This window comes from Vulpes vulpes, chromosome 13 (assembly GCF_048418805.1).
Source record: "Vulpes vulpes isolate BD-2025 chromosome 13, VulVul3, whole genome shotgun sequence".
Taxonomy (NCBI): domain Eukaryota; kingdom Metazoa; phylum Chordata; class Mammalia; order Carnivora; family Canidae; genus Vulpes; species Vulpes vulpes.
Window position 1 is genome coordinate 63554828 of NC_132792.1, and position 14717 is coordinate 63569544.

The following is a 14717-nucleotide window of genomic DNA, read 5'->3' on the forward strand; positions in this document are numbered from 1 at the left end:
AAAGCAGCTTTCAACTGCATGCTTCAGGGCCAGGCTTGCTGGTACCCCTTCCCTGGGAAGCCAGGTGTGAGGTCACCACATATGGGTAGCGTGAAGTCCATGTGTTTCCTTTTTTTGTTTTCCCAGCCTTAAAAAGTAAAAAAAAAAAAAAACAAAAAACAAAACAAAAAAAACAAACCCAGCCCAAATTGCGGGATGAGTTGTTTTCTGTGTTTTTTTCCCAAGCCATGGTTCCTTTCTGCCCCTTCGGAAGCCCTTCTTTGTTGCTGTGGTCCCAGCAGGACGCTAGGTGGCACGGGGGAGCATTCAGACACAAGAGCATCAACACTAACCTGAGAAGTAGCTGCAGGTGAACTAGTTTCCTTACCACTCACTGCTGCCCTCTCACTGGCTGCAGCTTCCGGCACTTCTGCCTTCTGCACATTCGAATCCTCAGAACCAGGAGGCCCTATGTGTCCCAGACCTTCGCTCCCTGGGGTGGAAGGTGGGTTGGTGGTGGTTTTCCGGGTTTGGCCTTTATACCAACTAGGGTAAAACAAGGGATCCGCAGTGTCCGTTGCTGCAGGGACTGGAGTTTCAGACTCTGTGGTCTGCTGAGAGCCAGTGGGCACCACCTCCCCCTTAATCGGGACAGATACATTCAAAAGTAAAAAAAAAAAGAAGAAGAAGAAGAGGAAGAAGAAGAAAAAGCAGTCGGTTTTAGTTCCCTTTGGGTTTGAAAACGGAGCTCTCTGTGCGCTGCCTGATTTAGCATGTGGTTTAGCGCATCCCACCCCTCTGCAGGCAGTAAGGGAGGGTCAGCGCTGCCAGCGCCCCTCCATCTGGGAACCTTCACATGCCCCCTCTTCTCTGCTGGGCTTGTCCCTCACTAGATGGTAGCCTGGGCAGACAGACAGCAGATGCCTAAAATGAAGTTTGCTTCTAAAACATCTGATAGAGCAAAAAGGTCAAACTCTTGGCCACAATTACTTGTTTTGACATTCTAAATGGGCTCCCCAAACCTCTTTTCTAAAATCCCAAATTGATCTTATTGATCAAATCCAATTCTCATTTGGTTAGCACAGCTCGAACCCAGCGCAATCGGTATACCCAGAATGTCAAGATTCTAGGAACCATAAATAGTATTTCAGCCCGGTTTCCTGTGGAGACCGAGCATAGAATATAATTCTCTAATTCAGGGTTTCCCCCCTGAGGTTTTGTTTCTACAGGTAATTGCATCCACTTTGAGAGCAGGTGCCAAACCAGGGCTGGTTTTTGGTGAAGCTACATTGCCCACAAAGTCCACAGGTGGAGACCTCTGCCGAAGTTGTCGTGAAATCAGCACAAAGGCATGAAAACTGGGCGGTGACATCTCAAAAACTAAGAACCAGCCAGTCAGATACAGGATTTGGGATAGGTTACCTCCTAAGAAATTTGTAAAATCATTAAACATAATCTCATCAAATGACAGATACACAAAAAACTAGATGTTATTTGTCCACTCCATGAAAGATATAGTTATATGTCAATGACAGGGACATAAACTAGCATGACTTTTATATTTACTTTCTTTATCATCTACAGAAAATTAAGATTCTGAAGGTGTGGTCATTTTTATTTCTCACCTTAGATTATTTCCTACCCTCTACCCCATAGCTGTATTCAGAGAAGACCCAATCTTCATGACATTGGCAATCTAAGAACTAACATGTTACACACATACCCCTCTCCCCTACATGCAATTTTTCCAAAGATTGCCTCAGGGTTGAGGGTGCTCTTGGTGGGAAAATTGTGTGAAACTCAGTCTCATCAACTGGTTATAACAACTCTAAACCCATTGAATAACCTAGAGGACTTTTCCCTCTGACATTGTGACTGCTCTGAATTCTTTTTGTCTTCCACATTCAAACTTCTGGGCTACAGCTACCTTTTTCTTAAGGTAGAATAAATTGTTTAGGCTATTCAGCAAGGAGACACACCTGTGTGTCCTGTAGGACAGAATCGGTGAATAGTTACCTGTGTCACGGGGGCCTCTGCAACAGGTGGCAGGGCTGGAGGTGGTTCTGGAGAGGAAACCAGAAGTGCCCCTGGGGCAGCCTGGAGCTCTGAGGCCAGCTGAGAGGGCTCCAAGGCTTTCTCTGGACTTTCATCTTCTCCTGATGACTCTGTCCGAACATTTTCTACCTCTTCCACTTCTCCCTCCTCCCCTTCTCCTTCTCCTCCTCCTCCTTCTCCTTCTCCTTCTCCTTCTTCCCCTTCTCCTTCTTCATCTTCATCTTCTGGTAAGATAATGTGTTTTTTAAATCATTATAATTACCACTGCAGCTATGAAATCAATTAATAGCCAGTACTTACAGCCCAGATTAAGGTCAGGGCTAGGAAAATCTTCTCCATCAGACACTGGACTATGGCCCAAGTATGCCATGCTGGGGCTTGTGCTTCTAGTTAAATGTGGACAGAAGAAATGTGAAGATGGGCCCAATCACCATAATCTTCCTTGTTCCCCTCCCCAATACAAAGTGCAGTCCTTACTATTACCATGCACCATGCACCTGACCACTGCCATCATCCCCCCACCCCCCGCCCCCATAGCCCGGCCACATTTACACCATACCCTGTCACATCTGCAAGCTCCTGGAAGGTTGGGACTGGGACTGTCACTTACTTATCTCTGTCGAATTAAGTGGAAATGCAACTTTCTTCCCTATCTCAGAAAACATACAAAACCCTTGACTTGTTTTAATATCTTACCTCCTCTATCCAGTGAATGCTGACTTTTGCCACAGTTAATACTATCACTCTTTTCCTAACACATTGATCTTAATGGTCCCTCAGGCAATATTAAGGAGAGACAATATTAAGGAATTTTTTAATAAGATTCATCCTGAAGGTTTGCTTCTAAACTTACTTCTGTACACACTGATACAACTTCATAGCATTATTAATGATGTAGCCAAGGAGCCTTGTCATCTAGATGGGCTAGGATGAATCAAGACAATCAAAGTTTTGGTCAGCTCCAAGGTTATTTTTCTCTTTTCAATTATTTCATGAGGACAGATTTCCAGGAGGGTGATCTCTGGACCAAATGGTAGGGATACATTTATAACTCATGAAATACAGCTGGTCACATAGAGCCAGTTTTGTTTCCAGGTGTGACTTATTCTGTGACTCATTACTATTCTTGCCCTCTAAAGTCTGATTAAGTGGATGTGCTACAATGTCTATCCAAATGTCTTCCACGTTTTATTTTTATCTCATCTTTAACCTTGCACTTGACACTTCACATCATTATGGTTAACACCCTGTGTAGGGTTGATGTTGAGACATCACCATCACCATCAATTATTAAGTATTTCACAACTCAAAGTCAAATGCCCAATAATGGCATTATAATAATAGGTGTTGTGCTGTGCAAAGCTAAATAAATACTGTCAATCAACTATACGAATTTGTAATGAAATAGAGTTTCACATTGGATTATGATCCTTGTATAATTGTCAGCATCCATTCTGGAGATGATTCTGAATCCCCCTTTCTTCTGCTGAACCCATCTGCAGCTTTCACACACCTGCAACTTTGGCCAAATGGTCACAAGAAAAACAAACCTCTGTAAAAATCAATTTCGCGTATTACTTTTTCTTCTCTATTGAGGTTGACTGTGAAGTGGTTCATGTTCTCATAACCATGTTCTATTTTCTCCATCTGAAATGCCTTCGATGCTTCAGAAATTCTGCAACAAAGACAAGTCACCACTTTCTGTCACTGTTTAATGTTTGATAGCCTTGGGTAAAAATGAAAAGTATGCATTTTTCCATAAAATGAAAATTACTTACTTTTGTAACAGGGTTTTGGCATTCTGTGAAAGCAAACAAAAGACAGGCCTACTTAAATTCTTTTCATCAAAGACTTAATTCTTTCCTCTGCTGACTCGGAAAATCTCAGAGCTTAGTTTCTAAATGCTGTGAATAACTGCTGTTTTATACCAGAACCCTCTTATGTTTAAGTGATGTCATGGTCCCTTGAATATATGCTTATGAAGTTGTTTAAGCAGATGGAGATATGAACACAAAATAACCTTATGTTTTACTTGGTAAAATAAATCAAAATGAGATGTACATAAAATTACAAAAATATGATGACAACTACTTTTCCAGCACCCACCTTCTTGGTTAGTTCTATTAGGTACCAAAAGGATACTTACCTGCAGAAACACTGCCATTTCTGGCTCATCCATGAACTGGATTCCTGATTCAACCAACTTTGACACGTTTTCCAAATGATCAGAATACTTTTTGATCAGAGCACGGACATGTTCCAGTTTCTCCTCTTGGGTTCGGGTAATGACTTGGGTCATCTCATTTTTCCTCTCCTCCAGGATGCCATACAGGTAATCAAACTTCTCACAAAGTTCCTGCTTCTGTTTTCTGCAGCATTCCTGTTAGTTGGGTTAGCTCATGTTAGAAAGTGTTTGAAAGAGTGTCTATTTGGAGAAATCGCCTGGACGTTTAAGGAGATAAGAAAATTTACTTATATAGGGTATTTTTTTTTCCTTGAAGCTGTCCCTTGGATATAGATTCCTATTGCGTTGATGCTTTGAAGACCTTATTTTAATATTTTTTTAAAAAATGTTTTATTTATTTATTCATGAGAGACACAGAGAGAGAGGCAGAGACACAGACAGAGGGAGAGGCAGGCTCTTCGCACAGAGCACGATGTGGGATTCGGTCCCGATGTGGGAGGGATCATGCCCTGAGCCAAAGGCAGAAGCTCAACCGCTGAGCCACCCAGGCGTCATGAAGATCTCATTTTTATCAAATGTGATACTCATACAATCCAAAGTCAACTGAATTTGCTAAATGGATCAATGATTTTTTCACTATGTTCTTTATAAAATGGAGAATTTCATAGAAATTAGGAACAAGTTTTTAAAAATTTTTGTGTTGGTTAGACAGCTTATGGGTTAATATTTTGCCTTAGTGTGAGTGTGAGTATATGTGTGTGAGTGTAAGTATGTGTGTATGTGTAAGGAAAACACCATGATACTTCCTGGTTTGTATCCTTCAGTCTCTCTCTACTTCACCTGCACTGATCCTGTCCCAGTTTCAGTCCTCCCATGGAAATTCTAAGGCTTCCCATTGGCCTCTGCATCTGGAATTTACTTCAAGCAAACTCATACACTACAGCTGAATTCATTTTCCTGGAGTACATTTCCCTGGGGTACAGTACTTTCTCTCTGACTACTCATTGCCCAAAGAATAATATTTAAGCTTCATAACTGACTTTACAGCTTCTCCATAATCTGGTACCAGCCTTCCTTCATAATATTGTACTATTCTTCATCACATACCCCATGTCCAGCAAAAACAAATCACTCACTTTCTTTGCTCATCATTTCCCCTCTGTTTAGGATGTTCCTTCCTTATTCACAGTTTCAAACTCTTAAGTAATCTTAAATACATTGTTGGAACACCACCTTCTCTCATAAGATGTTTTTTGATCTCTATGACTGAATGCCATTTTTTCATTCTTCTGAAATCCCATAATAGTTATCACCAATGACATGCACCTGTATCCGCCTGGTCCTCTATTCATCCAATATCGTTTAAGATGGGGAAATACTGAATCTAGTCTTTGATTCCCCGAGAGAAAGCCTGCATGGAAAGTCAGCCTTGTGCATTTGCATTGTGTGGCTGAAGCATCTCCAGCATCATCTAGCTCCCTTCTCTGAGTCCATGTTTAAATCATAATTAGCTTTTGGTTTGCCTGGCTATTGGCCTTTTGGTATCTCAAGCTCCAGTAAGCTTGGTATATCTCCTTGGACCTGACCATCTCTGGGTCCATGACCTTTACAGCTGAGAACAGACTTCGAGACACAATGATGGAATGTAGCTTTCCTGCCTGGTGGGGGCTTCTTAGGAATCCAGCCAATTTATCTGACATCTCCAACCTTTGTGACCCTTCTTACATGTTCTTTCATTTTAGTAAACACTGGTCTCTTAGCAGTCAAGTATCACTTTCATCCTTTACATGAGTTCCTTAAATATCTAAAGTATAATCTCTTTAAGGATAGAATCTGGGTCCGCCTAGGACATACACCACTTTGGACAACAGATGTTCAGTGTACATATTTGAACATGTTTTTTAAAACTGCATTTCATTTTCCTCCAATTTCTCTACTATTTTTAGAGTAAGGGGGAAATAGGGTAACCTAAACCAAATTGTTGGTTATGAAGATACTCCACAAATGTGCAGGAAATACACACACCTTCCTTCACTGCCTCCTTTGGAACACAGTCAATCCTTATATTTTCTGACCAATAACAATGCATGAAGGACATCTAATGATTTAACCATTTTAGTAATAATTACTAGTTAATGCTGTTATGTAGCCATCCATTCATTCATTTAGCAATCAACTCCTAAATGTGTCATTTGTGTCAAGCACTATGCAAGGCTCTGGGGATCTAACAATGAACTAAAACATAATTCCTGTTCTCAAGGAGCTCAGGTTCACCAAGAGAGAAGGACTATGGATCAATAACATAACAGCAACCTGGTAAGCTGAATAATTCAAATATGTTAGAGATTTATACCAGGTTTTATAGAAGCATGCTGGCAGGGGACATTCAAGGGGAACAGGGAGGGGTGGATGGCTCAGGAAAAGCTTCTGATGAAGTGGTGCCCAACTCTGGCCATAAAGGAAGAGCAGGAGCAGAGGAGGTGGGAGGATGGGATTAAAATCCATGGAGCCTTGACAGTTGTCAGAGTAATAGGACAAGGGCCCACAAAGCATGTCCAGATGTGGAAATCACTGGGCTCGCCAAATTTGCATCCATTTCCAGCCCTTTACCTTGAGATTTGGACTATTATGAGACCTCAGAACTGAAGCCTGTTAGTAGCTTCCCAATCAAACTTTCTTTCACTTTAATGCTTTCTGTTCTAAGCTCAAAGGCAACCTTGTGCCCAATGCATTCCTGAAATATGCCTCTTTGATGTTCAGAAGCTCTACTGTTTATTGCAAACATAAGGATTTGTAGCTTATTTTTCTAAAAGGAATTGTGCACTTGAAACATATATAATGAATATTGATACATGATACTGGTAGAATATTTTTGTTTCTCAAAAGTTTTCTTCTATATGATTTAGTATGTGTGAGAATATTCAAGTTCACAAAACCCAATTTATTTATAATGAGACTGATGTAAAGTCATGTGTAATGGCTAGTGTTTTATTTAGTGGTTTAAATGAAATAATCATTTTATTTTTACATTATTTTTCAATTCCAAGTATTATTTTATTTTCATTCTGGTTTTCTAATGATTTGTACTATATTAATTTTAATGAAATTACTATCATTTTAATAGCAACAATTAATTACTTATTTACAGTGTAGGAAATGCTACCCCATGCAGAGTATATGTTAGATTATTATTATTATATGACTACATACTGAATAAAGCACTTATAACATCACCTGACACATTATAGGTACTACATAGTACTATTAAATTTAGATCCAATTTTCCTTAATTTGAATTATTCAGTTGTGGAATTTTGAAGTTGCATGAATATCAGAAGTAATCTGCTCCAAATCGATCATTTCACTCATGTGGAAACTTAAGCCCAGCAGAGTTAAATCACTTTCTCAGGCCATTCTGACATTTATTGTTGGTGCCTGGCCTAGAGCCAAGGGCTTTGTACTCCTGGGTCAAAACTATTCCTACTATATACCCTACTATGAAATACTTGAAAGTAACTTGAAAAAAATTTTATGTGAACTACTGTAAACTGAACTTATGTCTTTAACAAATCAACTCTGCAGCAAGTAGGTTTTTAAAGAAACCTCAAATTGTTTCAGAATTATATTCATTAGTTCATTCTTCAGCAAAATTCACTAATTACTATGTATTAGGCATTACAGGATCTAAAAACCTGCCAGAATTTTTCAGTGTTCATGAGAAGGGTAGAAAAATTATTGTATTTTCTAATTTCTAATACAAAAAACCCTTCACTTCTTTTTTCTCTTCCCAATGTGCCTTTAGTATAATCCTATGCAAAGTATGGTAAGAGTCAGACAAATCTGTTTCTAAAATAGGAAAAATATGCTTCTTTCTTGAAATTATGAAACTAGTACTTACAGACTTTTAGAAATGAACTTAAGATGTTCAGGTTAACCTAATGTCAGATTCAAATGAGAAATACTCATTTGAAGAAATTAAATTTCTTCTATTTTTTTCATGCCCTCTGAGGTAGAAGCAATACCTGAGAGACTAAGGTAGGCACCCTTCTGTCCTTCTGGACTGCAAGACCTTCAAAGTGCTATGAAAGTCAGTTAACAACAAACACCTCAGCTTATCGACTCACCCTCTGAGGTAATTAGGGAACAGGTATATGCCATGAAAGAAAAATATGCTGTTAGAGGCCAGCTCACTAGTGATAGTGATTACTCTGAATTTCAGTACCTACTGTGCCTTTGTAAATGTGGACCTGAAATGCTTTCAACAGTGACTTTCTGGTAACCTGAAAAATGGAATGGGAAAAATGTGGACTACCACATTATCAAAATGTCTGCAGGTAGCACACTTTAAAGGATGAATGTTACCTGCAAAAGCATGATAGCAACCATCTTTATCTCTTCTCTGCAAAAACTTCCTCACCTCAAAGATTTCTGTTTGCTTTTAAGATTCTTTTTCACTTATTTCAGTTAAAAGCTTGGTAAAAAAAAAAGAAAAGAAAAGAAAAAGAAAAAGAAAAAGAAAAGGTTTCAGTAAAAGTTCTTGGCTGTGTACCTTCCCCCTACCCCACTTCTCTGAATACTAATTGAATCGAGATATATACCTCTTGACCTTCAAAGTTTATCTTTTAAAAATATTCTCCATTTTCTTTCTTTTGATATCTGCAGTCCCTGTGTCCTGTGTGTGTACACATGTGCACCTGTGTGAGTGCATTTAGCAACTGAATAACTTCCATCATAAATGCACTAGGTATGTGCCTCTAAGCATATTCTGATGTATAGCCTCCACTGCAAGGTGACCTACCTCCTGGGTCTGCCAGGACAGTTATATATATTGGCTTCTTAGAAGAACCAAATAAAAGTTGTCTGTAGTCCTTGAATAAAAATAAGATTCATCCCATCTCTGAGGTGAGCCCAGTATGGATGCAATATACCAAAAATGGGTGATTTTATAAAGGGAAAATTATGCTGTCCATATTCAAATGTAAAATGATGACAGGTGGAATATCTGTTTCTAACCAATGTCATAGTATCTGGCTAAAAAGAAAAAAATCAAGTAATCATTTGGTCATTTCCTTAGAAGTGAGTAGGTAGCCTTTAATATTTCTCTAAAACCCATTGTTTAGCTGTTGCTTTCGTAGGAATGTTAAAACTGACACACTTTAATTTTTAACCTCATTTATATTCCAGTGGCGATAAGATACAATTTATGCAGCTGCAAAGAGAAGAATTCCATGGGGAAAAAAATCAACAATAGACAATCTTTTACTAAATAGTATATAGCCCACCACTCAAAGCACCATCATTCCATTGTTTCTAATGACTGGATTTTCAGTGGCTTACCTTTTCCCCAGAGACTTATTATTCTCTGAAATGATCTTGTCATTTATTGGTTTTATTGTCTAACTTCCCTACCAGAACAAAACCTTTCTGAGAACAGGAACCTTTTCTATTTAGTTCATCACCACTTCCCAGCATTATGTGTGCAGAGTATGGCATGGAGTGTACACACGAGAAAGATAGTCTGAATGATTGAGTGAATGAATGAAATATGACTTGTATCTAAGAATATTCAGTCCTCAAAAGTTTCTATGTTCCCATAAAATAGATATGTCAGTAGATACTCCAAGCCTCTGCTTCATTCAGTACTCAAAAAGAGAACAGTAAAGAACAACTATGCAACTGTAGGGAAGCCACTTAGCCTCAGGACAGTTTTCTTATCTGTACAATAAGGGATGAGATTGGGTGATTGCCAGAGTCCCTTTTGACTGTACAGTTCCAAGACTCTACAGCTTGAGGTAAATGTAGAGATATTGCAGTCTTCAGTCTATAAGATGTCTCTTTCCACTCCTGGTGAGTTTCAGAGTGGTCATCTACAGCATTAAGACATAAATTATATGTCCTGGCCCTGCAATGTCAGTCCCAGCTTGGGAATGTGCCAGGGCTATGACAGGAAAACCTAAGACAATTGGAACCTCTGCTCTTACCATGTAAGGAACTTGCCTCTGTGCCCAAAATAGAGCTGAAGATAAGCTCTTAGCCCCACCACTTGTCACTGAGCAACTGTGGCTCTACCCAGCTCATTCACATACCCTACCACATTCCTCCACCACTCATCGACACACAGGCTTGTTTGGTGCTATGGCTCTGCGTCTGGAAGTCCACACTCAGCTTCATTTGAAATACAGTACCTCAGAATTCTCTGCATTAAGCCAAATAGGGTTTTCTCCCCCAACCACCCCCAAAAGAAGGGGAAAAAAGCAGATAGCAGATTAATAATATAAAGAAAGAACTATATTAAAGTAGGAAGATTCTCCTGAGGAAATCAGCCAAACCTTTGCTCATAAAGCCCCAATTCCTAGCAGTTGGGAGAAGTCCCATGAGGGCAGACTCAGATGAGAAGCTGGGTCTCCGCCAGGCTACACTAAAAAAGACAAAGGAGAATTACATGTTCTTTCCAGGTACCGGAGCTGGAGTTAGGCCCCTTTCCTGTCAGTGGGGTGCCCTTGTGCAGTGCTCAGCCAAGCAACTCTACCTCATGGCCGTGGGACTGGGGAATCCCAAACTCATGCTGTTTTCTATCATACCATGTTGCCACCCACTTCATGTTAGCACAATTATGTTCTAATTTATGGGATCTCTAAAGCTTACTCCTGGAGTGTCTGTCCAGATCATTTAGAAGCTCCATGAGTAAACTCTAAGTCAGAGAGCCCTGCAAGCCTATCCTGACCTGAGCTCTTGGGTTCAGGGAAAGCCACAAGACCATGGCGAGTTGAGCAGTTGTTTATTTTGCTCCTGTTCATGTTGGAGAGTCAACGCATTTCCCAGAAGAGTCTTCATCTACTTTTGCCAATATTTTAAGTTACCTCCAAGCTTCTTATATAAATATATATTATCTATGTATATTAATTATAAATATATTAAATATTTACCTATTAGATAAATAATAGGACTAATATCTTCTACCATTCATGTTCAGTTTTTCCATCTGAAGGAGGTTGCTTACCCCCACATCATAATCCACCAAGACCCTGATAGTATTATTCTGACACCATTTAAAAGATGTTCCAGATGCTCCAGTGGTTCAAACAACTATTAACATCATTACAGTGTGTTCTTTTCAAGCTGGCTGTGAGAATAATATGAGGTAACACATTTATCAAGCCTCTGGCATGTGCCTCTTATCCCAACTTAGTCATCACAATAACACTGTGAAGAATATATTATTAACCCCACTGTACCAGTGAGGAAGTTGAGGGACAAAGAGCTTAAGTAACTTCCCCAGGTCATATAATTAAATAACAGCTAAAATTCAAACTCTGAAGCCTATTCTTTTAAGCATATGTTATATTGCCCTTAAAATGTTGCCTTAAAAATTCCGGCATGCTTATTAACATGGTTCTTACTATTTTTATACTTCATATTTGTAACTGCACAGACAATATCCCAAAAGCTGTTTGGATAAAATTATTGTTTTGGAAATACAATAGATTTGTTTTCAACTGCAGAATCATCGGAGGGTCTTATTAAAGTTGTCATTTTTCAGATAATGGAAAGGCTCAAGATCAAATATTTATTATTCAACTTGTAACTGTTCCCTTTAGATGTGTACCCATAAAAAACAGGATTATTTCTAGGCCTACCCACCAGCCTGCCTCAGGAGGGCCAGTATTAATAGCCTACTCTCTTGGGTATCCAGTGACATAGGATAATTGCCCTCCATAAAGACTGTAAAACAGAGGTTTTGATTTCTAGGGATGAGGAAGGAAAGCCAAGCACATTTTTCTGGAAGCAGAGAGCTCCTGAGGCAGTGGACTGGTCCACTCCAACCAGCAGCCCTCCTTCTGAGTCCCAGCCTGTCCCAGAACATTTCCCAGCTTGGAAAGGCAAGTAGTTCCAGACCATGCTGGGCTTGTCTAGAACAGCCTAGAAGGCCCTCCAACAACCTGCAGTCCAGAGCTCTCGGAACATCTTAGTCTGAGCCACATTCAGCCAGCAATGCTGAAAAGACTTTAGGCTCCTTTACCCACTGTCAGCCCACAGCAATGAGGAAAAAAAAATGCCACTTCCCCTTTATACGCAGTTCAGACTCCCCTCTCATGACTGTTGTCCTCTCAAAGCCACTCAGAATCATTGGAAACTCACATCAACAATATACATTATTTTTTTAAAAGATAAGAAGGAGTCCACAGGGTGATTTAGCAGAAGCTCAGCAGCTCTCCAGGGCTGGTCCTGGGCCAAGTGCCTGTCCAGCCCAGCCCTGCAAGACATTACATGATCGAGGACAAAATTAGACATGTACAAGGGATGGACACTCCTACCAAAGGGCAGGTGTCAGGGCCCCAAGTGGGAAGAGGTGAGGTAATTAGGGAAGGATAGTGCCCAACCAGGGACTACTCCATTTCCCATCCCTAAGGAGTTCTTCACCAATCAGAAGAGGGAATTCTTTAACAACAGCTCCCCACCCCCTGGCCAGGAGCCACCGGTGGCTTCCCAGAAAATGTTTCCAGGCAGGTGGTGAGCAAAGTCAGGAAGGAAAACAACCACCTCAGGGAGAAGGGGAGACACAGGAGCTCTGTGACCTAAACTCTGGTGCAGAATTCACCTGCTCTGCAAGGTAGGACCATTTCACTCTAAGCCAAGAACTTGCTGTGCTTCACTGCAGGCTGGCATGCACGAAGTGAGCCTCTGATGTTTTGCCCACTGGTATGGCCCTGGCTCTATGGGGATCACCTTGGTGATTACAGGAGCACCGTGTGGCCATTTGTGGCAGTGTCTCTGGCTTCTGGCCTCTTCAAAGGGAGGTTATTTGCATCAAGTAGGGATCATTAGATCAGGGACCACCTTCATGAGGCTCTGAGCCAATACATTTCCAGATGAGCCACCTAAGCTGATCTGAAAGAACTGTGCTTATCTGGGCCACATTCATTCATTTTTTATTTTACTGGTTATTAAAAATGCCAGGCTCACTTTAGAAAAATGCGAAATACAGGAATATATAAGGAATATGTAAGGAGTATATAGTCCCACTGTTCACGTTGCTCCTGACCTTTTGGTTTCTGGGGTTTTCTCCCCCTCTAAACGTCTATGAAGGGTTATTTATGAATATATACACTCTATATTGTTTTGTCTCCTTAAAGTAAAATCTCAGAAGTGAAATAAATAAGTAAAAGGGATGGACATTTTTACGACCCCTGCCAATTTACAGCTTCATCGGAAAGCCCTGCAGGGAACAATTACACTTTTCTGGTAACCTGTGAAAGCACTTACAAAAGTGTGCATGTTTGATGAATGTTTTTATCAGGAATAATAGGGGTAATAATCCTGACATGCACTGCTCGGAAGTTCCTCCTGATATCTGCACTAAATCTCTTCTGCCGACTTAACGTCAAAGCTGTTCTTTCTTGTCTTGTTCTCGGTGAAAGAGAAAACAGCTGCTCCCTATTGTGTGTCTGACCCGCCTCCAGGAAGAAAACCAGTTGTCAAATCTCTCCTCGTCCTTTCAATGTCCTCTGATGCTGGCTACATGGAGCCTGAGTTGTTTGCTCAAGGCCCAATGTGACCCACAGAGCTTTTCGCCTGCTTGTGTTTTGCAGCCTCTCCGTCCTCGAGAGAGGACTCTGATGAAGGCTTGACCAGAGAGGAGTACAGAGATGACCTCACTTGCCCACAAGTAACATACTCCTATTTATATGCTCAAGACTCAACATGGTACCACACTGGAGTGCTGATTCATGGCTTACTGATTAAATTGTACTTGGCCTTTCCTGTAAATAAGCAAAAAGAAAAGAGTTTCTGTTGTCCATTTTGTAACCTCTTTGGGCTCTTCACCCAGAGAAAGCTTTCCTTCTATAAATGGGTCCCAGATGTATTGTGATCTTTTCAGGAAGGTAAGTATGGAGAAGAGAGGACATTGATTTTAATGATGTGTAAATCTAAAATGAGATGATTATGGCCAATGTCTTGAAATTATTATCTAGGAACCAGCCTTTGGCTTTTAATAGAATTTGCCTTTCTAATGATAAAATAATGAAAACAGGGTACTTGGCAGGCACTCACCATATGGGTAGGCACTGTGTGAAGCATTTTGTTTATGCTTATTTAATTTCTCACAGTGACGCTATATAGTGGGCACTATGCCCCATTTTTACAGAGGAGAAATTAAGGGATTGAATGTACATGAAAATGGATCTTAAAACCTAATGATTAGTTTAAAAAAAGAAGCATAATGAGAAATACAGCATAATACCATTTATAAAAGTAGAAGATGTGAATATAAAACAATAAAGATTTTATAGGAGTATAGGTAAATGGAACACCAAAGATATTAGAGTGGTTATTTACAGAGAAGAGAGTGGGAAATGGGGATAACAGGAAATAAATAGCTAACAAGAGGTGCCTTGCCCATAGCCATAAGGACAATATGCCACAGAGTAAGCAGTATAATGCTTCAGCACTGCATCTGAGGTCCAAATGAAAAAAACAAGTAACCCTAAAATTTAAA

General features: G+C 40.1%; 1 protein-coding gene across 7 annotated transcripts in view; it reads right to left on the bottom strand.

Annotated features, from left to right (window-relative positions):
- The window catches only part of TRIM55 (tripartite motif containing 55), a 43450-nt gene that overhangs the window by 17914 nt on the left and 10819 nt on the right, over positions 1 to 14717 (bottom strand). For 3 of the 7 annotated variants that reach the window (XM_072734626.1, XM_026014589.2, XM_072734627.1), the window contains exons 5-9: positions 4181 to 4414; positions 3813 to 3835; positions 3585 to 3709; positions 1996 to 2258; positions 333 to 620 (exon numbers count right to left, since the gene is read on the bottom strand). In XM_072734626.1, the coding sequence (XP_072590727.1) occupies positions 333 to 620; positions 1996 to 2258; positions 3585 to 3709; positions 3813 to 3835; positions 4181 to 4414 (933 nt within the window). The remainder of the gene's footprint in view (positions 1 to 332; positions 621 to 1995; positions 2259 to 3584; positions 3710 to 3812; positions 3836 to 4180; positions 4415 to 14717) is intronic. The other 4 variants (XM_072734628.1, XM_072734625.1, XM_072734630.1 and 1 more) reach the window with 2 other exon arrangements.